Raw genomic sequence first — 24937 nt, forward strand, 5'->3', positions numbered from 1 at the left:
ACTACCCACACATGGAAATGGGTTACTTTAAAAAAAAAAAAAAATGTATTTAGGAACCTATCCATGTGATTTTTAGTGGGGGTCGACCTCAAATCCTCTAGGGGGTCCAGGGGCATGCCCCCCCTCGGTAAGATTTTATTTTTTATTTTGGAGTTAAATGCATCAATCTGGTGCATTTTGAGGGCAAAATAAAGAGACTAGATCTATGGAAACACCTATATTAAACTGTATACATTTCAATAATCATAAAATCATGGCCATAACCAATACCATACCATTTCCAATATGAAAAAAACACTGAAACTTGTTTATTCATTTATTTTTGGTTCATTTATAGTTGTGAGTGTGTCTGTGCTCCTGAATCAGCCTCTCCTGTCTCCCTCCTCTCCCCCTGCTCCTCTTTGAGGCAGCAGCAAAGACTAGTTTTCTCTCAACAAGTTTTAAAAGTGTATCTTACCTTTTTTCACCCAGTTAACTTTTTATTTATTTATTCATGCATATTTTACTAATCACATTACATTTCATTTAACTGACGCTTTTATCCAAAGCGACTTATAATGACCGATTACAGGGACATTCTCCCTGGAGTAACTAAGGGCTAAGTGCCTTACTCAAGGGCACACTAGTGGTGGTGTTCCTCGCGGGATTTGAACTCACAGCCTTCCGATCTTCAGCCCACCTCGCTATCCATTAGACCAATCACTACCCTCTCAAATGGAAATATGTGTTTACATAAATGGTGACCACACCGTTTGAGACCCACTGAGAACTTAGACTAAGTTAACTATCTAAACACTCAGAGAGTCCTTTACCTCACCTGAGCTGAGGTTATCCCGAGCTTGAATGACACAGAGACCAATCAAGGGCTCTGATTTATGATCTGTATGACAGTGGCCATGTCGGCAGGCCACATCATGTGGACAGCCAGTCAGTTGGCGAGATCAGTGCAAGGGAGCGAGGGATCATTGTCCACAAGTTAATCAATTGCAGATGGCGTCGTGGTCACGGATGAATAAAAAAAAAAATTATAAAAAAAAAAATTATTAAAAAATTATATATAAAAAAAAAAAAAAAACTAAATGGGTCGCGAAATATACTTGGGCGGCCGTTAATATACCTGGGCGGCCCGCCCAAGTATAGTCTGTGTGGGAAACCCTGACACATACAAACCTCTCCACCCCCAACCCTGGTAACATATTTTCATTGGCATTGCTTAGGGATGTAAAACGATGCCTGAAAAGACAAGCTGTGTTGGTCAAGAGAAGGGAAATGAAATGAGCTATTAATGCTAGGGCTGGGCGATTTGGCCTAAAAATACAATCTCGATTTTTTTCTAACTAATGGACAATTTTCGATTTAAACCTCGATTTTTTTCTGTTTTTTTCTAAACAAACCAAACCAAGGCAACATTTAAATACATATTTTCTTTATGAACACAATACAAATAAATGAGATTACCAAGTAGTCTAGGCCTATGTGAACAAATCAGTTGTTCAAGAATAAAAAAACAAAAAAAAAACAGTACCACAGCACTTGGCATTAATGTGCAAAGATTTTTTTTAAATCAAACTGAAAAAAAAATCTCTTGTAGGCCATCCCTGAAAAAACTTCTAAAATGAAATACAACAAATAATAATAATGATAATGAAATTAATAATAAAAAAATACCCTCAAACAAAATAACATCCCTTTAACTTTCTAGGAAGTTGTCTTTCTACAGACTTACACAGAACAGTTGTTTGTTCTATGTATGACTGCTTGTACCCGAACCACTTCCATACAACTGAAGTAGCACCTTTTTTAGGAATGAGTTTTTCATCTGTGTTCGTGGACATTTTTATGGTACATCTGTCGGTGAAGCGGTGAATGTGATTGTACTAGGCTATGTGACTACCCGATCTGCAGCTCTGCACATGCGCACAGTGTTATAAATTAAAATCAATGTTTTTGATGGCATAAAGTACCTTAAACATACCGTCAGTTTAAATGCTGTTTTATACTGAAAAACCAGAAGTTCTCGTGCGCAGTTGTTAAGCTTTTATTCTGAAAATCCTTCATCTCCGGTTAGCATTTAGCATGTGGCTAATATACCATTTACTATAGAGGTGAATTTAGTAGCGATATGACACGGAGTGTTGCACACCGAAACCTACTGATTTCAACACTACAGCTACTGTATAGACGTCGAGATATTATTATTGCTGAATATTAAATGAAGGTACAGTTTATTTGAATACGTTTGTTTACAGACGTGGGTAGCATGAGACAACAACCGGAACTACCAGAAATGAAACCAGCCGTGAAGTGTTTCCTGTCTTGAGTATTGATTACAGTGTTCAAAACCATATTAAATGAAAAGTCATGAAAGAGATAAGGAGGAGAAAAGGCGTGTTTAGTTATATATGTAATGTACAATGTCTGAGTCCTCTGTTATGCTCAACAACGAACAACGAACACAGCATAACAACAGCAGATCGGGCAGAGCTGCCGATTGGGTAGTCACAGGCAATGTGGCTGAGTTTTGTGCGCGTTCTGGAAAGTGAGAGAGTAAGCTACTACGGAGTCCCTTAAAGCAAAACGAATCTGCGGAGTCTAGAAATGTTTTAAAATCGCGATTTTTCGGTTCAGCCATTTCACAAACCGTAGGAAAGTAAAAATGCAAATTAATCGTGAAAACCGAAAAAATCGCCCAGCCCTAATTAATGCTGCTATTTTTTTCCAAGCTCATTGAATGGCTTAGGTGGTAGCTGATGCAATACAGTCTAGTTCGATGACATCACTGCTGTCACTCAACTGCGGGGTATTTTTTGACATTGTTTTTTGGAAGTTACACTGGATGTCTAGGCCTTCATTAAGTGATAAAGAGCATAAGGGGTTTAACAATCCATTTATCTAGAACAATATAAAACTATTATCTTTTAAGAAACACCGTATACATGTCATGCTGATGGAAGAATAACTTCTGTCCCTACCTGCTGTAAGATTCTACCTAAGATTCTTCCTAGACGTTTCGCATTGTACTAGCATCAGATTTCTATTATCCTCAACCGTAAAAAAATCAACAAGACTGGATTTTAATGGAGTGAGAGGAGCCTATTCATATTGAGTCATTGGGAGATGGGTCCAAAAGGCTCTTCGATTGCTTTCAGACATCTGTTCTGCATGTGGGTGTGGTGAACATTTGAGACGATGAAAAGGCGCCATTGAGTTGTGCACACAGCGTTAGGGTTTCTGTTCAACTTTCTGTATCACACTATCTCACACGCTGTTTCCTTTTTCTGTGTCAAAAAGAAAAATCTAATATTTTGGAGTTGGTGGCATTTTCTTCAGTGCTCTGGATTACAAAAAACAAAACATGCTTTTCGAAATGTACCCCGAGGATAGTTTTATATTTAAGTGCACCTGCCTTGATGTAACGGCCTCTAAAACGTCTGTGCCACACCAATATAATGAAGGTCAATGGGATTTCATTTGTGCTGCTCAAATCATAAAACATAAATTGCATAAAAAAACCTCAGACAAGGTGAAAGCTTTCAATGACCTATTTGTCTTTAGTTCTGTAAAAAAAGAAATACACATTAATAAAGCTCTTGATGAAAACATGTCATAAGTATTGATTTCTTTTTCAAAGGTATTCCTTCAATTATTATGGAATCAGAAACAAAGCCCAGCAAATGCATCCACAATGACAAGCTAATGAGTAATTTCTTATTTTATTGATGGCTCTCCTTGCTGTTCAGGTGAACTGCTGCTTGTCATTACTCTCTGTACCTAGCATTGATGTGAGGCAGCCAACTGAAAGAAGTTGGTAGATGTACAGCATGTTATTTCATTACGAACCAGCCACTGAATAGGGGTCTTTCTGACAGTTCGTAAAGCGTTGCCTCTGCGGACTTTGTTTCACATTATGCTCTCATATTGGAAGTTGTCAGTTGAACCCCAAACTTTCATCTCGTGGCCTGACTGTCCCCTTACTGACAAGAGTTGGTAATTGCCTTCCAGTAGTGCTGTAAAAAGCCCTCCCTACTGAGCTCCTTGATTCACTCTTAACCAGTGGTGGGAACAAGCAGTGGCCCTCTGGCTGAGCACGGTACAGTACGTTTTGGCACGGCAGGACGAGGCAGCCGTAGGGAGATGTATGGAGGGATGCTAGAAGGATTAGGGCCACTGAGATAACTGATTTGCCGATCATTATGTAAGCCACATCTGTCCTCTGTCCCCACGGTGGAACCCTGCCTCCCACGCAGCCAAAGCCAAAGCCAGCAGCAACATGATGAGACAACGCTGAGTTCTGCTTATGGAGAGGATGCCAGGGGAAAGGGTGAGGGGGTTGTTAACATACTCATGGCTGCATCATGAACAACAAGTAACAGATGATGGGGGTGACTAGAAAATTGGTCTTCATATAAAAATAGAAGGGGACACAAGCCAAGTTATTTCAATTCCAAGAAATAAAACAACAGACGGGTACTATAAGCTGCAACACGATCAGTCAAATTAGTTTTATTTATTTCTTCCTGGAAGAGGGATCCTCTTTGTCCCTTGACATTGAAATGAAAATCCATTTCCAACAGGGAATAGACATCTGACTAATTTCTCAATTGAGAATGGTTAGCTTCGGTGATACTTCACCTCCATATAAGGGCAGTGATGTCCAGCGTCACAGAACAGCATTCCAAGAATCATTACTCACCCTCTTCAAGGATGCTTCAACAGCTCATATGGATTATATCACTGTACCTTGACCCTACGTTCACCCTACATGGGAGAACCATACCATGTTCTGCATTAGACCCAAGGACCATGGGACAGGAGAGAACATGCAATCAAGTTGGCAGCATCTCGACTCAGCACTAAATGGCCCCCTCACAGTATTTCCCTGAAGACATGATAATAAGGAGCGTATTTGAACAGCACTTTGCTCAGATGGGTGTGGATAGGAGCCAGTGGAAGCTGTGATCATGGCAGTGGTTCCATAGCTGTAAATGAACACTGAAGGCCCTTACACATCCATCAGACTGTCTCCTGTTAAAGTTCAATTATAACTTAAATTGCATGTTGTAAAATACCTTGCATCAGGTTGACTAAGATAGCTGAACAATTTCCAAATGGTTTCCTCCTATATATATATGTGTATTTGTAAAGCGCTTTGAGCACTGGAAAAGCGCTATAATAAATGTAAGGAATTATTATAGTCTTATTGTATGACATAAACAATGTAGAAGATTATTGTTTCTCCTTAAAATAGATGCACAATGCTTACAAAAGTAAATCTGTGGTGAAGAGTGAATGTCGTGCTGCTAATCAAAGTGTAAAGTAAATCTTGGGAAACATTTTTAAAAAGAGCACTGACTTCTTCTTTGTGCAAAAAAACTGTGATGGTTATAGCAAGTGCTTCGTATTTGCATTGATGGCAGTGGAGATAAACACTGACTCACTGTTTTCCTACTGAATAAACATCCTGCGAGGGGTGAAACTGTTCACACAACATGAAAGGCTCAACATTGCCAGTGTTTTTGCGTCTGTGTCATGCATCCAAGAATTACGCACAATCCTGTGCCTGCAGAAGGCAGAGAAGCAGCCATCTGTCATGGCCTGTGTCCAGTCCTCTGCCTGGTATCTCTGCTCGCAGCAGAGCTGTGGATAATGACTCCTATCGGGGGGCTGGGCTCCTCTTCCAGGGAGGTCTCGCTGCCTCAAACTCCTCCTGGAGATCTGCAACTTTAACAGCAAAGAGCAGTGGAGCAGGAGTCCGGGGGGAGGGGGGGAACGGGGAGTTTGACAACATGTCTAGGCCTGCAGTCAAAACTTCCAATTAGATTTTTCATAACTCAATATTTCTCTTGGGGCTAAGAAAACACCAAACAACAGAATGGGTTCAGCAAAGCAGTTGTAGCCACTGGCTGTTTTCTTTTTTTCTTTTTGTATCTATTTTTATGCTTCTTATTTTGTTTTTCCCCTTGTTTCCCCTATTCTCTGCCGTTTAAATGATCACACCTTTAGGATGGTTTTAAGCTCAACACAAATTATTTCCTTTCCCTTCTTTCAGTTGGATCTCTTTGATTTAGGGACATTATCCGTACAGTATGTTTGTCCAGACTTTGGGGAATGACACCTATTAGATCGTGTAGTTTGGTACAGTGTACTATTTTTTTATAGAAAGATTGGTTGCTGCTTATGCTTTTGTGTGATGACTCAAGACAGCCAGGGCAAATTGACTGAAGAGAAAGAGGAGGAGGAGCAGAAGGTGAGTTGGAGTAGGACAGACAGGTAATTGTGTCTCTCAGGGTCGAGGTGAATTGGAAAAGCAAAGAACAGAAAAGTTTCCCCTTCTCACTTCAAACTTCTGTCGACCCTTAGAAGGAGAGGAAACTGAAAAGGGAAGTATTGACCCAAGGTGGTCTGATTTGTCCTCCTCAGAGAATAAATGGGGATATTTGTTCTTATCGGACACATGGCACTGTTGCCTAGACCAGCTCTTCTACTACACCACTACGTTCTTGCAGAAATAATAAATTAGGTTTAACTTAATTTGGTTTTCCATATGTTAAATTGCAGTGCCTTATGAAATTCAAGCAGCCACAGTCAAATTGACTTTGCCCACAACATCATTGTTAACATTAAAACCCATCAAGCCACTTACACTTATTTTTGCCTTCTGACTGCATGAGTTCCAGTTTAGTTTCCTAGGATGTAGTGTTTGTCCACAGCATGTCCCTCTTCCTGAGGAAGTACATCCCGATGGCCCATTCAGCACTAGGGAAATAATGAACATCATCAACATAAGACTGCATCATCACGTTTATAACCTAAAATCAAATGAAGTACAAATTGTATGCAGCCTGAGATGTATCTGTTTGTATTATCTGTGTGCTATAAGCCCACATTTAGAGCATTAGTCCTGTATAACAAGCAAGCATCCACAAAAGACTGATAATATATTCAGTAAAAGTAATATGTATGTTTTTTGCTACCACCTCATAACAACATTTTGACAAAGTTTAGAAGCCACATGAGGAGAAACACAGTCACCACCTGCGTGAAGAAGTTGTCCACTTCACACCTCAGGCCTCAGGCTTTCATTTAAGCCTAAATGTTGAAGGTGTCAGGCAACAGCCCAGAAAATAAATGTAGAGGTGAAAGCAAGAGAAAAAAAAAACTTGTACTACTGCAGAGATCTTATTTTCCTCCATCCTTTCACCAGCAACTTTTGATTGATCCCTTATGGGTGACAGCGATATTACCTGGGCAATGTTCCTCTGAAAATGAAAGACCACTCTGAAAACATCCTGACAGCCAGCAAGTATTTGAATATGAATTCAGCCTTAGGTGGCATTGTGACCATAGAACAGATCAGAGTATATTAGGCCTGAATGCAACTAAAGGAAAATCGAGGAAAGCATTTTGTTCATCAAATAATAAGGATTATTGAAAACACATCTCAATTTGAATGACTAAGATTCAATAAATAAAGATGTCAGTATAGCCTTGACAACTATAGAGGCAGGCCATGAAGCTGATGATGGATAATGATAGCAAAGAAAGAATAACAACAGTGAGCATAAATAATAAAGTAGACTAGAACGTCTTTATCTCAGAATAAAAGAAATAAATCAAATATTGAAAAAAACAAAACTTCATCCATGCCTCTTTGGCATGTAGGTGCTGTATTTCTGTGTAATGTCCTAGAACAGCTGCTGAGAGCCTAAACCCACAGCAGCAGCACCAATCCCAGCCTATCTGACCAAACAGCAAACATAATCTGCTGTTGGGCAGATTAACAGAAGACCACAGCAGTATTGAAATGAGGTTAGGCAGCCAGCGGTTCAGAGAGGCTCTTTATAATCTGAAAAGCCCTCCATCGAGGGCACCAGGGGAAAAACCAATGGACCAATGAATGACTGCAATTTCAGTGCCCCCCACCGTAATGTCCTCGATTAGGTCTTGTCTACATTTCCATACTGAATATGTCATAACGACTCAGCAATGAATTATGTATCACTATTCCATCCTCCACTCAGTTTCTTCAAGGATCTTGGGCCTTCATTTAGAAGAAGAATACATTAGTATAATATGCTTTCTGGCCTTGACAATACCATAATATCCCTGTGCTCTGGTCACTTGCATTCTGTTTCATTCTAACTATTATCATTCCCTCTTACAGTCAATACAGTTGTTGGCATTTAGATCGCAGTGTTTTCCCACACACAGTCTTGGCAGCCGCCAAAGTCTTTGTGGCTACCCATTTAAGCTTTTTATTTTATTTGTATTTATTCGAGTGAACAAAGCCACCCGCAATCAATTAACTAGTGAAGGGATGACTCTCTGCTCATCCGGCCCAGCAGTCAGGGCCATGGAACATTCTTATTTATGATTGGATAGTAGATAATAGAACATCACATTTGTCTGGCATTCAATTTAGCCTCTCTTCTGTATTGGCTCGTAACATCAATACAACGGCAGTTATCAATTGCAACAATTCTTGCTTGAGTTGTTTCCGACAATTTCTGTACCTTTCTGTAACAACGACCCAACTTTCACACCCACTTCATGCTGTTATTGGTCGGTCGAGATAATTAATATCTTCCATGAGGGACTGTATACACTAGAACAGGGGTCGGCAACAGGCGGACCGCGGTCCGGATCCGGACCCAGACGCCGACCTATACGGACCCGGAGCTATAATCAATACATTAATAGGGGATTTTTCGGCGCCTCCCGCTTTTTTAACGCTGATTTGGGTGACTTGTGTAATTCGTGGAGAACCGAAGAGTTTTCGTTTCCCCCCCACCCCCAAAACGGACAACTTCTCACTTCAAAAAAGAAGAAGAAATCTAGACCGCAAAAATAATTAAACAAGCGAGTACCTGTTTTTCCTGGCCAAGGACAGATTCCATGAACACAACACGAGCGTAACGTGTCTTCACCATGGTCTTCACGTGGTATATGTCTCGTCTGAAAGGAGTGCTGACAGAGAGCACCGGAACGGCGCTCCAGCCCTTCAAATATTGCAGTACCCATAAGGAGCAGTACACATACCGCAGTGTTTTCGTGTCTTTAGTTGTAAGCACAGTGGCGATCTGTTGTTATTAGCATCTGGTTAGCTAGCTATGCTAACGGATTTAAAGAGCTTTTCTACAACCAGGTGGAAGAGAGCTCTCTCCTGAGAGGCTCAAATAACCTCAGCTCAGTGAGGTTAAGGCACACCTTGATATGATCATTAGTTATTAATGAGACAGAGACTAAATGAAAAACAGGTATAAAATACTATATGACAATAACAACAAAGTTGTTAAAAAAATAACAAGAATAGAGTTTAAAAGGGGAGTGATTTGTCAAATATCCATAAATTAAAAGAGAATCTGCTTACAGTTGTGTTTGGGCGTTGAAAGATGTATCCATAGATCTCCTCATGTTGCTCTCAAAGTGCACCAGATTGATGCTTTTAACTTCAATATTTAAAAAACAAATCTTCCCGGGGGAGCATGCCCCCGGACCCCCCTAGAGGAGGTTACGTCCCCGTCCCCCACTTAAATCATGTTCACATGGATAGGATACTAAATACATTTGCACACATCTTGTGTCCATATATTTGTTTTGGTGGTCATGCCACACCGTGCACATGCATGCATACGTGAGTCATGGTGAGATATCTGGATTAAGAGGTTGCTTTTTCTTTGCACAGCATGAAAGAAAGGCCAAATGAATGGGCTGTGATTTTAGTTTTTTTAAGCAGAGGTTGAGTTCAATCATTTGTACGACCCTCGGAGGATGTTGTAAAAATTGAAAGGAAAAAGGTTCCTCTCCCCTGCTGTAAATAATAATAAAAACCCTTGATTTATAACCTAACATCTCTGTCTCCTATTGATCTGAGTATATTATAAAGAATAGCCAGTTAATTGAAGCATTATAGCACAGGCCTTTGTCAGATGGTATATTACGCTGTTTTTGTTCTGCTTCGAATAGTTTTTTTCACCATACCTGTGTTTGCATCACTGTAACCAATGAGCACCTGCATGTGTATGAGAATGGCCCTGACACCATTTCAGCCCAGATTTACAAACTCCTGGCAGGACAAGCTCGAGCTCAATTCTCGCACTGAATTTAAACAAAGTGAGTGAGGGACTGCAATATAAGAGGGAAAGAAAGAGAAACTTTAAAACGGTTCAATTGTTATGATGTTTAAAGACTGATATTGTTCTATAATCGTCTGAAACTGTTAAGTCATGATGTGAAAGGGTTAACAAAGAAAAAGAAAAACTCAAGCTGCTGCTACACTTTATTTTATTTATCTAAAATTAAGCACTTTTAAGATGCACATATTTTCAAAAGCTATTTTATTTATTTTCTCTATTTCATTTTAAATGCAGCCCGAGAGGAACATTACACATATCCACAGTATTTACTGTATATCTGTATAGTTCAATCCTAATTGACAATAAATAGTTGTTTTTGAATTGTACTTTCTTTATTTGATATATATCACACTAATTCATAAAGCAACTTAGACATTTTGATGTTCCGGAACTTTGCATGGGGAGATTGTCTCTAACTGGACCTCGTTGAATTTTAGTTGAATACCCCTGCACTAGAATATAATTCTAGATTTTTGTTAAAAAAAATGGTCATTGCACGAGGTATAACCACATGAAATAGCAATCCTAACATACAACACTGTTAAAACAATCATTAATAAAAATAACCATACATACTTATAAATAAAACACAAACATGCATATTGTAACCTATTAATATAGTACATTGTTGGGATTAGCACTTATGGATATTGCATAGTCTAAAATGTTCAAGTTTATCCATTATATTTAAACAATGCCACCTATTTTTAATAGCCGGCTTTTCAACCCGCCTTCAAGTGTGGCTGATTCGAAAAACTATTCAAGCTTTTCATTCCTGAACAGAATGTTCCACAAACTACAGTATATACGATTAAAACTTGCAGTGAAGCGTTTATCTGATTTGGAGATAAGGATGTGTCCTTTGAAGAAGACCTATCTTGATATTAGACACACAACCCATTTTAGGAAGATTAGGCAACTTGCATGCGTCTGTCTCCATGTCTTATGCAAACACACCCACACATTTGTTAACTGACTCTCTCAGTCTGTCTATTGTGAATCTGTGTGCAAACACTGACTGACACATGGCCTTTTGTCATCAGTTAAACAGAGCACTAAAAGGCTATATTAAATGTAATGAGGCTTCTCACTGCCAGGTTACAAGATTTACATCCCTGTCCTTTCAGTTCTCCTCCCATGCTTACTTTCAGCTTAAAATAATTGTTATGCTTTAAAAATAGTTTTATGTTTCCTGTGTCATTTATAAGACGTCTTGGGGCCTGTTGGTTAATGAGAGCGTGCTGGATGGAAAAGGCACAGCCTGTGTGCTTTGTGGGGTTGTTCCTCCAATGTCCTATCAGTGTGTTTGTGCTGTCTCAAATATTAATAGAGCGGAAAAGTGCCCAGAGTGAAATGAGTTTGTGGCTGCATGGAGCCTTGGCTTTCTGATGATGGTGATTAGCAGACTGGAGGAATGCAATATTCTGCTGTGTAGTACGGCAGGGAAACGGATTACTTTCTTTGGTCCTGCCTTATTTTCAGCTCTGTTTCAATGCCTCATCGGGGCGGGCGCGTGTGACTTGGCTATGAATTTGCATTCTTATGAGCTGGCTGTGATGGAACTGGGTTCATACTGTAAAATAATTCCTCGTATCAAAAATATCACATTGCACTCTGACATTCCATTTGAAGTTTTCACAGTAAACAATTTGTTTTCATTCACATTCAACACTTCTTATAAGAAAAAAAACATATTTCTCCCCAATCTAAATAAGAACAATAATTGTATCCTCATCATAAATAAGACTGTTTCGTAGTTTTGAGTTTCTGTATCATTCATTTATACAGTGAATTATAACATTGAAACTGTTCTAATCTCTAAACCATATCACATTGCATCTGTCTGCTCATTATGATGCAAACACTGAGCTAGCTTAATTTGTGGGGTGAGTATGTAAAGGGTCATGCAGGGATATTGTGTTTTTGCTCAAATGGAACTTGATGCATTATATTTTCTATCATTTACATTTAATGAAGAATAGTAAGATTAAGCAGTGTTAAATCCCTGAGAATCATGGAGCTCCTTCTGCTCTGCTTTTTACGGAGCCCCTAAGGGGAACAACGTTTTCTCGTGCTCACGATAAAGTTTAAATGTTCATTAAATGTTAGGCATGATAGTCCTGTTCAGAAAAAGTATGAGCCTTGGGTGTACAGTATTCATGTGAGCCATAAACGGAATAGCTATGTTCTTCTGTTGGGTTATAAAGTCAACCGCTTTTAAAATCTAGTCAATGATTAAATGGATTTCTGTCAAACATCCAATTTGGGATATTAATTTCCCCCTCAATTTGAATTGTAATAGCTCTGGTGATCCCCGGACATCTTATCTAGTGCTATCAAAAAGGCATCACTGTGTCTACTTATTTAGTCATTTGTCCAAATACTTGCCAAACTAATAACAATCCCAACAGCGTCATCTAAATGAATAACTAAACAATTGCACTTGCTGGTTAGTTGAGTTTATAATGAGCATTTAGGACAGTCTCTCAGCCAGAGTACATCAACAATTTGTGAAAAGTCAAGTGGCCATTAGAGGAGACTGTGTTGAGAATTTAAATCTTCGCAGAATCCTTTTACTTGTCTTACCCCACTTGTTTAACACATGAAACGATCTCATCCCCCATCTGTTCCTGCAGATTATTCTGTCTTTTTCATTCTCATCCTCTTCGACTGTCAGTCTCAATTACTTTTGTTAGGTTCAGTTCCCGCCCCCGTTCTGCTTCCACAAAACTAAACATGTGCACACATTAGCAGAAAAGTTTTCCTCTCCTTGTCTTGTTTTTCAAGGTCTTGGCGAGAACGAAGAAAAGCCCCAGAGGCCCCATGGCGACATGTGCTGAAATTTTAATCAGGAGGAAATGGGGCGGCACAATCTTGCTTCTTCTTAGTATACATTTGCACAGATGGACTCTTGCTGCTTGTCAGGTCCTTGTATGACACACTGAGGGCGTCTGCCTGTGACAGAAAGAGGAGAATAGAAGTGGTGAAGGGAGGGTGGGGGAGAGAGGTGAGGAGAAGGGGGAAAGAGGAGAGAGCTGAATTAATTATTCTCTTATACAGCATCTATGTGAGAGCAGCAAGGAGATGGAATAATAAGTCAATACATTACAGGTGGAAACAGGTGTCCACGCTTCCCCCTGTATCAGGTGGCAGCTGGCCAGTTATATATTCTAAGGTGGATTGATGTCAATTTGCATTTTTGTGTGTATTTTAAGTGTTACAATTCAAATATTTAAGCCAATGCAGTCTGATTATGCACACGAGTCCCCACAACTTTGCAGTTTGAAAAGATATGTGTCGCATCAACATGTTGCTTATTACTGAATCCCTTTACCTGACCTTTACCTTAACTTAACCTGACCCTTAACAAAACATGAACTCTTGATCTGTTGTGAGAACGGGCCAAAATGTCCCCACTTTCCAACTCGTCTCTGTCAGGAACCAACCAATCAATCACATTTGACCTAAATAGCCCAATATCAGCAATAAGACAATTTTTTCAGGTGTGCATCATACGGCGCCCTCTGTCCTTGCGGCAGAGACCTCCTTAGCGTATAAGGAAATATTCCCAAAGAGAATCTAAAAGGGAAAACATTGTAGAAACTTTGGGGAGAGCAACAGTGGACGGGTCCCTATCCAATGATAGACAGACATGCACAAGATGACAGTGTATAGATTTAAAAAGACAATCCATTTAGAACACAGACAATCCAAATGATTAAAATGACAATGTGAATGTATAGTAAAATAGATTGATGGATGTCAACAAACTTCCAGTTGCCGCCAAAAGTAAAAAATTGGTAATCGGAAATATTGAATAACAACACCATAACACACATACCAAAAGTCCTCAACCAAATGTGTGTGTATACAGTTTTTTATTTGGTGTCATATTCTTCTAAACCCGCAGTCTAATTAATAATTCACTGTATTTCACACAGTCAGTGGTGTCATTTGTATAGTGTTTCGCTAATTTCCTTCTCCCAGCGAGCTCATTATTGCTCCAGTGCTGTGATCCTGTAACTCACAATGCAGAGTCACTGAAAGTCACTCGGTGTGTAGAATGACTAAATGGAAGAAGAAGCATCCTCTGTCTCTGTATGCGGAGCTGCAGCGTCTCTGTATGTGTGTGGTTGTGTATATAAGGCCTCCGCGGGGTTCTGCGTCATCACATTGATTTTCTCCTCGCAGGATATTCAAGCATGAAATAGAAGTGCACACTTTCTGTGGATAAACTCTCAGCACAGCGCTGTTGGAAGTGAGAGTTTGATGTTCTGGAGAAATCTCTTCGCTGACACTGATTCTGACAGGGGGCCAGGAAGAAAACCTTATTGTGTGTGCTGCACTGTTGTATAACTCTGCGAGTGTTCCTAAAGATGCACACCTGTGGTTTAGCAAATGTGAGCGCATTAAGAACACATTTTGAATAATTGACATCACTTTTGACCATTTCTCAGTGTGTTGTACAAGTTGAAGGTTTATTGACAGTAGCCAAAAGCCTTAGGCTCAGTGGCGGCGCCAGGGTATGGCTGGGGTAGGCTACAGCCATACCAAGAAATGGCTTAGCCCCACCTTAGCCCCACCATGAACAATTATGTTAAAGTAAGCAAATTAAATAAAATAATAAGCAAAATGCTACATTTTGAGAACACAGCTTGCGAATATATACGGGTCGTGTCCACAACACACAAACTGATCCTGCTGTAAGTGCACATTACTGATGCAATATGGTTGAGACCATTCGGCCTTATGCTAGAAGAGGGGTGCAAGGAATAGTCTAAGTAGTGGGGGAGTTTTATACACTAAAGGTGTGGAAATTCTCTGAATTTTCGAGCCTCAGAATGCAATTTGAATAGACCTACAGCCAATCGGAGCAACGAAACGTTGGGTCTGCGACATGCATTACTGATGAGATCAGTCGGAACCGCCATTCAGTATCCCCATTGGATCTTCAACGTGTACTATCATACGTCACGTTCACAGTGATCCCTTTTTATTTACTACAAGACAAATGTGCCGTTTTATTTCATACAGTTCCATTTTGATTGAGACAGGGAAATAATCTAAACCTCACGTGTGGCGTTTCACTGTTAAGGGGGGCGATATACCGTGTATGTAATTACATTGCAAATACTGACTTGAGCCCCACCACTGTATGGGTTAGCCCTACCATAGATTACCCAACAAAAATACTCTGGCGCCGCCACTGCTTAGGCTGTAGGAGAAATCCAATTCATCTGGCTCTTCCCTCGTTGATTTAGCATTACTAAGCTAATTTCTAGCTGTTCAGTTTTGTAGCTATAAATACCCAAATAAATCTTGGTAATGGAAAAGTTAATGTGAAACAGAGACTTGGAAGCTTGCTCGAGGAAATGTATCAAGCACATTTTACGAGTTAGTGGAACAGTTTCAAAAACCCTCCCTTCTGGTGCATTTATAGACACTTTGACATTTGAGAGTTTTGAGATATGGCCAAAGTTTGATGGACCTTTTCATGTCGTCTCATTGTTTTGCCTGGGGTTTTATTTCCTCTGGAATTTGCATTTCTATGCAGTTGACTTTCAAATATCAGATGCCAAAGGGTCCTTAAAAGCACTAACTTTTTTAAATGGATCCATTACAACCACAATGATCATCTTAAAGTTGGTGAATGTGATGGACTGTCTGCTCCAACAAGTACAGTATATCCGTGTGTTTGACAGCAATAATGACTGGCTTTCTCCTTGCTTGTGTGTTTCCACAGGCGGTTAATCGGGTGGGGAAGGATGCTCATGTGATACGTGATGGCGTGCAGAGGATAGACTGGCATAACTATGAAGCAATCAAAATAGATTTATCTCGATCTGGTAAGTCCCGAACCTCCTCCTAGTCGCTCCCCAAAGATGATCCCTCATAGATAGAAGAGGAACGCATGACACTGTTAGGAAAAAATTCCATATTTTGAAGAAAGGTCCACACATTCATACGCTTATATCTAGATTAACTGTTCTTCTCAAACACACTATGCAATTCCAGTCTTATTGCCCTCCAGCTCTGCAGCAGTGGTGTGAATCTGCTTTGAATGCATTTCTGCTGTCATAAATATAGTTGATATCTGCTACAATCATCACCAACTCAGTTTTATATGCTGTTCAGGGAAATCAACCTCTATACGAAAAGTGTAAACTAGTTGGAATGGGTTCTTCCTTCCTGAAATGAGTTGTTAAAGGCCTAAGGTTATCTTCCACACTTGTTTTAGGAGGAAATGTATATTTTCTGCTTAATAAAACATGTATTTATTTTAATGATAAAGGTATTTTTAATTTTTACTGGATATTTACTGATTCTTTTTAAATCAAATATGTGTTTCCCCCATGTAAAAATAGGCCTGAGAATAATTTTTATTTTGGTCTGATCTCTGTTGAGATCAGGGTTTTTGTTTGATAAAACTCCAAACCTTGAGGCGCAATACTTTAAACACTAGAAAACGACTTTCAACACTGTGCCAGACATTATTTTTGATGTTTGAATATTGCATTATCTTATCCAAACGAAAGTAGGTTACCTACGTTTTTTACGCCTTTTTGCCTATGAGCTCATAAAGGTTGATAACATTTAGAAAGGTATGCAGACCTTTGATACAATATGACCGTACTTCAGTGTGGTGTATTTAATAAATGGAGGTGTTCTGTAATCTGTTTGATCAGGTAATGGTGAACAGGGGAGAGCGTTCCCTCTCACGGACGCTGACAGGGTCGACCAGGCCTACAGGGAGAACGGCTTCAACATTTATGTCAGCGACCGGATCTCCCTCAACCGCTCCGTCCCTGACATCCGCAATCCAAAGTGAGTCCTGTATGAGACGAGTGTCAGTGTGCGTTTGTCTAGAGAGGAATAAGGAATATGGGAGGCATGTGGCGCAGTGGGATAGTGCGTTGGTGTTACGATCATGGGAGCACAGGTTCAAACCCCTCTGCAGTCAGCATGTCGTTGTGTCCCTGGGCAAGACACTTCACCCCAAATTGCTCCTACACTTCAAAAAAAGCTTTGACACTTCAAAAAAAGGTTCATACATTTTTTTATTCTCATAATTTCAGCACCACTTTTACTAGACTGGTCTGATTTTAAAATAAAGTCAACATATAAAGTTATTTCATAAATTAAGTGACTTCAATGGTGTTGGCAACATATATTATTCATTTGACTAATTTATTATTATGTATTAAAAAAAAACGTAAGTGTATTCCAGCTGGCAGTATCAATCAAATGCCATAATGCAACAACAGTGATTAATGAACTCTATCTATTGCTAGAACTCGTTTTTTCTTTACTTGATTTTGAATTTTCTATGACTAAAGGTGATTTTTATTTTTGACTCAATAAATTACAAAATAAAGGGCTGTTCCATATGAGCCATGTTGATGTTGTGATGCCATTTCAAAGTGCCACATCAGTCATTTGTATAGACTGTGCAATGGTGACCAGATGAAAAGCACTTCCTTTAAGAATGTCCCCGTGAAGCGCCAAGTAACCTCGGGCTAAACTGCCGTTTTTTGAAGAAGAAATAAATCTCCTGTGTTTGTATGAGCAGTTTCATCTGAATGGGGGCAGGAACGGGCCGCAGAGGGCTGAGCGTGTGCAGCTTTTCATTCCAGCCAACCACTGCAGCAGGTTATTTCACAGATTGGCACTCCATCAACCGGAAAGGAAAAATGAATCACCTGGTGGAGCCTTTGGTTGGATTGAAAACCTGCTGACTCCCGGTCCTTCCTGACAGATGGCTGTTGTTCTCAAAAAATAAGGTTGACTATTAGACGAGAGGCCAGATTTAGAGCATGACTGTGATGTCTGTTTTCGAGGGAAGAAGAAAGAAAGACAGCAATTAGCTGATACAATCCTGAGCTTCCTGATGATGTGGATCTCGAAATTTGGATTGTAGGAGAGAAATGTGGATCTGACTGCCTGAGTGCATGTATTTATTATGTTACAGTGTTACAAGGCAAAATGTAAGGCGAAATTACTTGTTTTGGTTTGAGAATTGTCTTGAAAGGATTTTAACCTGCTCAAGTCCATAGTCAATACTTTATAACCTTAAGATAGATACAAATGTGACTTGCCATCCAGGCATTAAATCACAAAATATTACAAATGTGAAATAAATACTGAATGAATAACTACAGCATTTACTGATAGCAAAACATGTGTGTTTACACATGTTTTGCTATCAGTAAATGCTGTGGACCCCCCCCCCCCAACCTTCTGCTGGGATGTGATGAAGGTGCCCATTAGGTCACTTCTGCCTGAACACCAAAGCCTTCTTATAGCACCGTTAACTTTCCTTTTGGATCTGTCCCAACTCATTACAACAGGCAATAATAGGAACAATTGTCCAGTGTATTCACAGGAGACATGTATAGCTTTACACTGGCAGCAGCTGATAACACACAACACAACACCTACTGTATGCTTGTATAAGCCATGCTCCTGACAGCAATTAACAGCGTCATTGATGTCCCCGTCTGCTGCAAGGTGTGAATAACAGATAGACTTCTGCTCTGTTGCTCTTCGGAAGCTTTTATTCTGACTGCAGCAGGGCTGGGGTTATATTTGGAGTGTGATTTCCTGAGGAAGAAGAGGAGCTAGGAGAAGATCGGAAATTGGAAAGTGTATTGTTTTGTTTATTGTATGTATTTGTTGGCCTCTGTCCATGGACATTTTAAATCTTACCAGTATTTCTCGATATTCCAAGAAGAGAAGTGTTGATCATTTTGGTGATCCACTTGTCTAGCACTATAGAACCATAAGTATGCACTTTATTTATAAAGCCTCTTTCATACAACAAGTCCAGCTTTGGAGGAAGGAAATAGACATACAATGAACATAAACACAGGAAATAAATGATATAGTACACATACATTTAATACAATTAGATGAAATGGAACACATAATGGAAGATGGAAGATAAAACCCACTAAACAATAATAATTTGTAATCAAAACATAACAGAAAGAACAAACATAAGTTGCTAAACTTCAGCATTTCAACACCGAAGAGGCCTAAAGGCTGCTAATTTATTTGTTGTCTTGGGGCATGGATGAGGCATTCATTAAGTTCAACATTTACCAGAATAAAGTGTGTTGAATAACAGTCTTTAGAGACATGATGAGCCATATGAACCTGTTAATACTGTACAGCCTGCTGCGTTTCTCTCAGCTCTTCTCTGACTCATTAAAGTAGAACATACTGGAAATAAACACAACAGCGAAACTATAAATATCAACTGCTAAACAGAATCAGACCCTGCTGACCTGATACGTGACAGGAATCCAGAAGCTTCTTTCGCTCCTGCAGTCACAGTGTAAGACAACACTTATGAAACGTTTTCCATCCTAAAGTCATCCTAACACCCTTTATCAACGCTGCAAAACAAACTGCACCCAATTTTTTCAAATTATTTAAAACATTTGTTCATGTTCAAAGCTGTAAAGGGAGCAGAGCTTTTGGCGATGGAGCAATGCAGCTGTGGCATAACATGTGAGACTTTATGATTTCCAAGCCTTCTGGACAGCAGCGTTATTTGTACATTTATCATTCCCTTCCTCTAAGCCCACAGAGCACTAATGTTAACAGAGGATCCAGAAGAGCCCAGGCATGAGAAATACCAGGTCATAACGATTGAAATTACCCTAGGCTGTTTATGATAATGGTAATTTTACAGTTTGAGCTACAGTATATATACATTTTCAAGGAAATATAGATCCATTTACGTTTGATTCTGATCACTAACACTGTTATTTGGTGGTGTTTTGTTTGGGGTTGCAACAACAAAGCAGTTTGAATGTAATTAAATGAAACACAACATTGCGAGTACCAATTATTAATGACTTGAAACGATCCACATTTGAATCCTTTAAAAGAAACAGCTGTCAGTGCAACAATTGTAAGCCTTGAATAGATACATCATAATCTATGCTTTGTGATTGTGTCGTTGTGTAACTCTGTTGAAAGTGTGTTACGCAACCTTATTACATGGCTTAGTTGAATACTCGATTCTGATTGGTCAATTCAGAACACGTGACACGTTGTTAATACCGAACAGACAGACCGCTGTCAAGGACTTATTGACCGTTGTTAAGGACGCTCACATCTTCAGAAAGAAGTCTGGTCGATTATATGGGATACTGTGCAGCGACGCGGTCATTATGGGGAAAAGAACACCGACAGGCTGATCAGGAGTCCGACGCGAAGCGGAGGGATCTAGATCGGCATGAAGGTCCCCCTAGATCCCTCCGCTTCGCATCGGGCTCCTGATCAGCCTGTCGGTGTTCTTTTCCCCATAATGACCGCGTTGCTGCACATTATCCCTTACATGGTTATCATCTCTAATGATGGGGCTTAATAAGCACACTCTTGGGTTTATGGGATCATTTGCGGCTTATTTTTTGGCAACATCTTTAATTAAAAGCAAGCTCTTGGCTCAATCATGCACGGACCAATGAAACAGCGTCAATGTCTGACCTGACAGGCGGAGGAGGACTGTTGTGTCGAAGCCTGAAATCCCTCTAAACAAGAGCACATACATTGCATGTCTGGGATGCTCTGAACCTCAGAGGTCCTTTACGCTTTACACAGGAAATACAAAGACTTTGGGCAGAGCACAGGGTGGTGGGGGGGGGGGGGGGGGATCAGGTGTGTCTCTTTGTTTGGTCGAAGTGACAGCAGAGTGACGTCTGTCTGACAACATGGTGCCACAACAGTGCTCAGTAGGCCAGTACCTCCCAGCAGCATTCATTCATTCATTTCACTCTCACTCACTGTCTGAAGGGTGTGATAGAGAGACAGACAGAAGGAAGAAGGATAAAGAGGAAGAAAGACAGAGGTGGAGTTTGAGGCAGCCAGACAGGCCTGAGAGACTCAGAGATAATTACTGTCTCTACAGATTCTTACTCAACTACTCGGAGAGAGAGAAAGACAACAGAATGGGAGGGAAGGTCAAGCCAGCAGGTGGAACGCTTCATTACGTCTTATTAAAGGGTTGATCAGGTTGTGCTGAGAGCACGGAAGAAAAAGGCCAGTGTTCCTGGTTCCACAAGATTTCCCACCCTGCTCTCGATTAGCATTTGAACATCTAAATTCAACAAACTGAATATCTCCATGAATCTATATGGCCAAACACTTACTTACATTAAGTCTGAGCATAACCAGCTTTTGTTTATTAGCTATTCATTGATAGTCAATATTCATGTGTATAAACACTGTTGTGTGCACTGCTGAACTGAAATATCATGAATGGATTTGATCCAAAAGCAACACTGTTTAAACTGTGTACATACAAAAAAAGAAAATAATTTTAATATGTTATCAGTTTTTGTGTATGGTGAATGATGTCCTAAAATCCGGAGCTAAAGACAAATTACAATTTTTGCAAATATGATAGACTTTAAGTTCTAAACAAGAGGACATACCTATCATTTTATGTTAGCATCATAGCTAAGGCTTGATGATAATCAGAAGTACAGTGCAGTAAAACATGAAAGTTAAATAGTTTTCTCATAACTATATAAAGTTAGTGTCTCATGTAAAAACTATCCTGGGATACATTAATAAATAAGAGTTGTTGGTGAAGATGAAAATGAAATCCTTAAATTATTTGGGAGTGTTGCTAAGTGTTCTAAATCTTATAGGAACACGTGCAATAGGTTTTAATATTTCACTCTAGACCAACATGTTGGACCCACTAGCATGTCTAAAAAAGTTATTATTTAAACAGGCATGACACACTTTGGTCTATCCACATCTCTAATTTCTTTCTCTGGCTTTGTGTGTTTGTGTAGCTGTATAAAGAAGCTGTATGCAGACACGCTGCCCAACACCAGCATCATCATCCCGTTCCATAACGAAGGCTGGTCGTCGCTGCTGAGGACCGTTCACAGCGTGCTCAACCGCTCTCCTCCACAGCTCATCGCAGAGATCATCCTGGTCGATGACTTCAGCGACAAAGGTACCGTGACACTCAACACACACACACACACACACACACACACACACACACACACACACACACACACACACACACACACACACACACACACACACACACACACACACACACACACACACACACACACACACACACACACACACACGCGCAGAAAGGAGCACAGCTGCGTTCAGCCTAGGCCTTCCCCTATCTCTCTTCTTTATTTGTGCCCACACAGACGCAAACCCGCACACGCCCAAACCACTGAGTCATTAGTTAACTTTATAAGTGTTGGTGACTGTTGCACAAGTAATGAGCTGTTTCAAAACAAAAGCATTAGCCGGCTTCTGCAGAGGCCCAGATGATCTGAAGACTCTCCTGCTTTTGTACGTCTTGCTTAAGCACACACACACACACACACACACACACACACACACACACACACACACACACACACACACACACACACACACACACACACACACACACACACACACACACACACACACACACACACACACACACACACACACACACACACACACACACACACACACACACACACACACACACACACACACACACACACAGTGGTGAGTCAGTGTTTCAGGAATGTAGCTCACCGGCCCAGCTGGTCATTTATTAACAAAACCAGAAAGCTCTTGTGTTGAGTGTGTGTGTGTGTAGATGTAGATGTAGATGTAGATGTGTGCCTGCCCCTTAATTTTTTCTGAGGGCAATTCGCAGTATTTACTAATGAATCGAAACCGGATAGTCACTGCTGCTAACTTCCTGTCTTTATGGAAGGTTTAAAAAACACATTATATTTGTATGGATCATGTCTTCCTGTTAATCTAACCAGCCTCCTCACTGCTGCAGGAGGGAGTGTGTTTGGAGCTAAAGACTGCAGTGACCTCTGAACAGATGGTGATGATGAGGGCAATATGTGACCCTGCCAGTGTTAGCGAGGTTAGAAAATAAATCCCCTTTCTGATTGGTGGCCTCACACAAGCGGCTAAATCAGTTTAAACTCTGGAGCTAATGTACAACTTTGAACCCTTGAATATTAAATTGTGGGACAAGTGCAATATTATCGCCCGGGTCAGAGTGTAGGAGGGGACGAGATATTCATCATTATGCCTGGTTCATAGCCACAGTGTGACGCATCATTTCCTGCTCACTTTTCCATTTCCTTTGATACTAAATATTGCGCTTACAGTAATATACACAGTTGAGTTAGAGGAAAGAAGAAAGGATATGAGGCATATTTTTATTGGACATTCAGAGCCAATAAAAACAGATCAGCCAATCGCAGAGACACAGATAAGAGATGAAGAATCAGAAAGCATATCAGCAGAGCTGCACAATGCATCTTCAGCAAAAGGGAGATGGTGCATGTGTTAACAATGAATCAGTATAATAATAGTTATCAAATAATAAAATACTGTGTTGAAGCAGTTGTTATGATTGCAACAATCTCACTATTTGAGTCATTATTCAACTGGCAATGGTGAATTATAACAATATATCTCAAAATGTGACACATTTTGCATTCACATCTTTATGTTTTGTACAGAGAATAACATTTATCTTTTAAGAAGTTACAAAAGAGGCATGTGGACAGGAATAATGAGCCCTGGAAATTTGTCTCCATCACAAACGGGAAGGATACTTTATTATTTATACAGATTGTAAAGAGGAGTTATAGCAGACTGTGCCTGGGTTTATTTTGTAGCAGCCTGGGGTCATTAGCATCATGTGATTTAATCAAGGACACTGTACAGCCTGCACTCTGGCATGGCACCCCTCTAATGGGAGGCTGCAGATTTATCAATATATATGTGCTGCTGCTTCGCATGCCTGCAGGGGTTTAATGAAGTGAAGGGCAAGCTTGCATTCAGGACAACGCAGCTGTGGACAGCATATTAATGTATTCATGAATGCAGACTTATTTACCAATTAAATTAAGGATTATTGCTCTGTTTTTGTACATTTGATCCAAGTATTAAAGGTCATCTATTAAGCAAAATCCACTTGTTCATGTCTTTTATACATAAACATGTGTCCCCTCTGTGTCAAGAGATTCTGGAAGTTTCAGGAAAAAAGATTCGCTCACTTTTTGTCCTGATCCATTTATATAAAAACCTGTCTGAAAATGAGCTGATCAGATTGTGCCCACTTTATGATGTCATAACGATTTTTTGGCTTGTTTAACCATTAGCCAATCACCAACCAAGGTAACCCCCCCCCCACCCCACCCTATCACCTGAATCTCCTCCTAGAGCACCACTGTGTTCTTTTTAACCAAATATCTCAGAGGGGCGTGGGGAGGGGCTCCTTGTTTTCATCTAAAGTAACAAACAGAGAATCAGCACTTTTGAAACAGGGCTGAAACAGAGGGGATTATGGGTAATGCTGCAATGCACGATCTGTTTGGTATTTCGAGCAAAACACTTCAGAGACATGTTTTGTACATATCTGAGATCTATAATATATTGATGAAAAACAGCATAACAGGGAACCTTTAAGTCTTCTAAATACCAAACCATCCAACACAAGTTGCAGTTGCGCCAGACAGTGACACGGTTTAAAGATGACAGTTTCTCGTTGCAAAGGTGAATAAACAATTTCCAGAAAGGCAAAAAAAAAACGTCCAATGTTGCTGCCTCCTTTGAATGAGCCTCCATGAGAAATAGCTCATGTTTCACAAACACTCTGCGGCAGCCGACAGTAATACTGATGCCCTGTTGCATGAATTGATGCTGTTTTGTTTTGGTACCTCACAGCCGACACGAAGAAGATAAACAATTGATGAGATGCTTTTTTAGAGTGCGGTTGTATT

At 40.1% G+C, this 24937-nt stretch overlaps 1 protein-coding gene across 1 annotated transcript in view; it reads left to right on the forward strand.

Moving 5' to 3' along the window:
* LOC117459019 (polypeptide N-acetylgalactosaminyltransferase 10-like) overlaps positions 1–24937 on the forward strand; it is an 82689-nt gene that overhangs the window by 10783 nt on the left and 46969 nt on the right. Inside the window, exons 2-4 of the mRNA XM_034099849.2 lie at positions 15880–15982; positions 16823–16961; positions 21950–22116. Of these exons, the coding sequence (XP_033955740.1) occupies positions 15880–15982; positions 16823–16961; positions 21950–22116 (409 nt within the window). The remainder of the gene's footprint in view (positions 1–15879; positions 15983–16822; positions 16962–21949; positions 22117–24937) is intronic.

This window comes from Pseudochaenichthys georgianus, chromosome 14 (genome assembly GCF_902827115.2).
Source record: "Pseudochaenichthys georgianus chromosome 14, fPseGeo1.2, whole genome shotgun sequence".
Taxonomy (NCBI): domain Eukaryota; kingdom Metazoa; phylum Chordata; class Actinopteri; order Perciformes; family Channichthyidae; genus Pseudochaenichthys; species Pseudochaenichthys georgianus.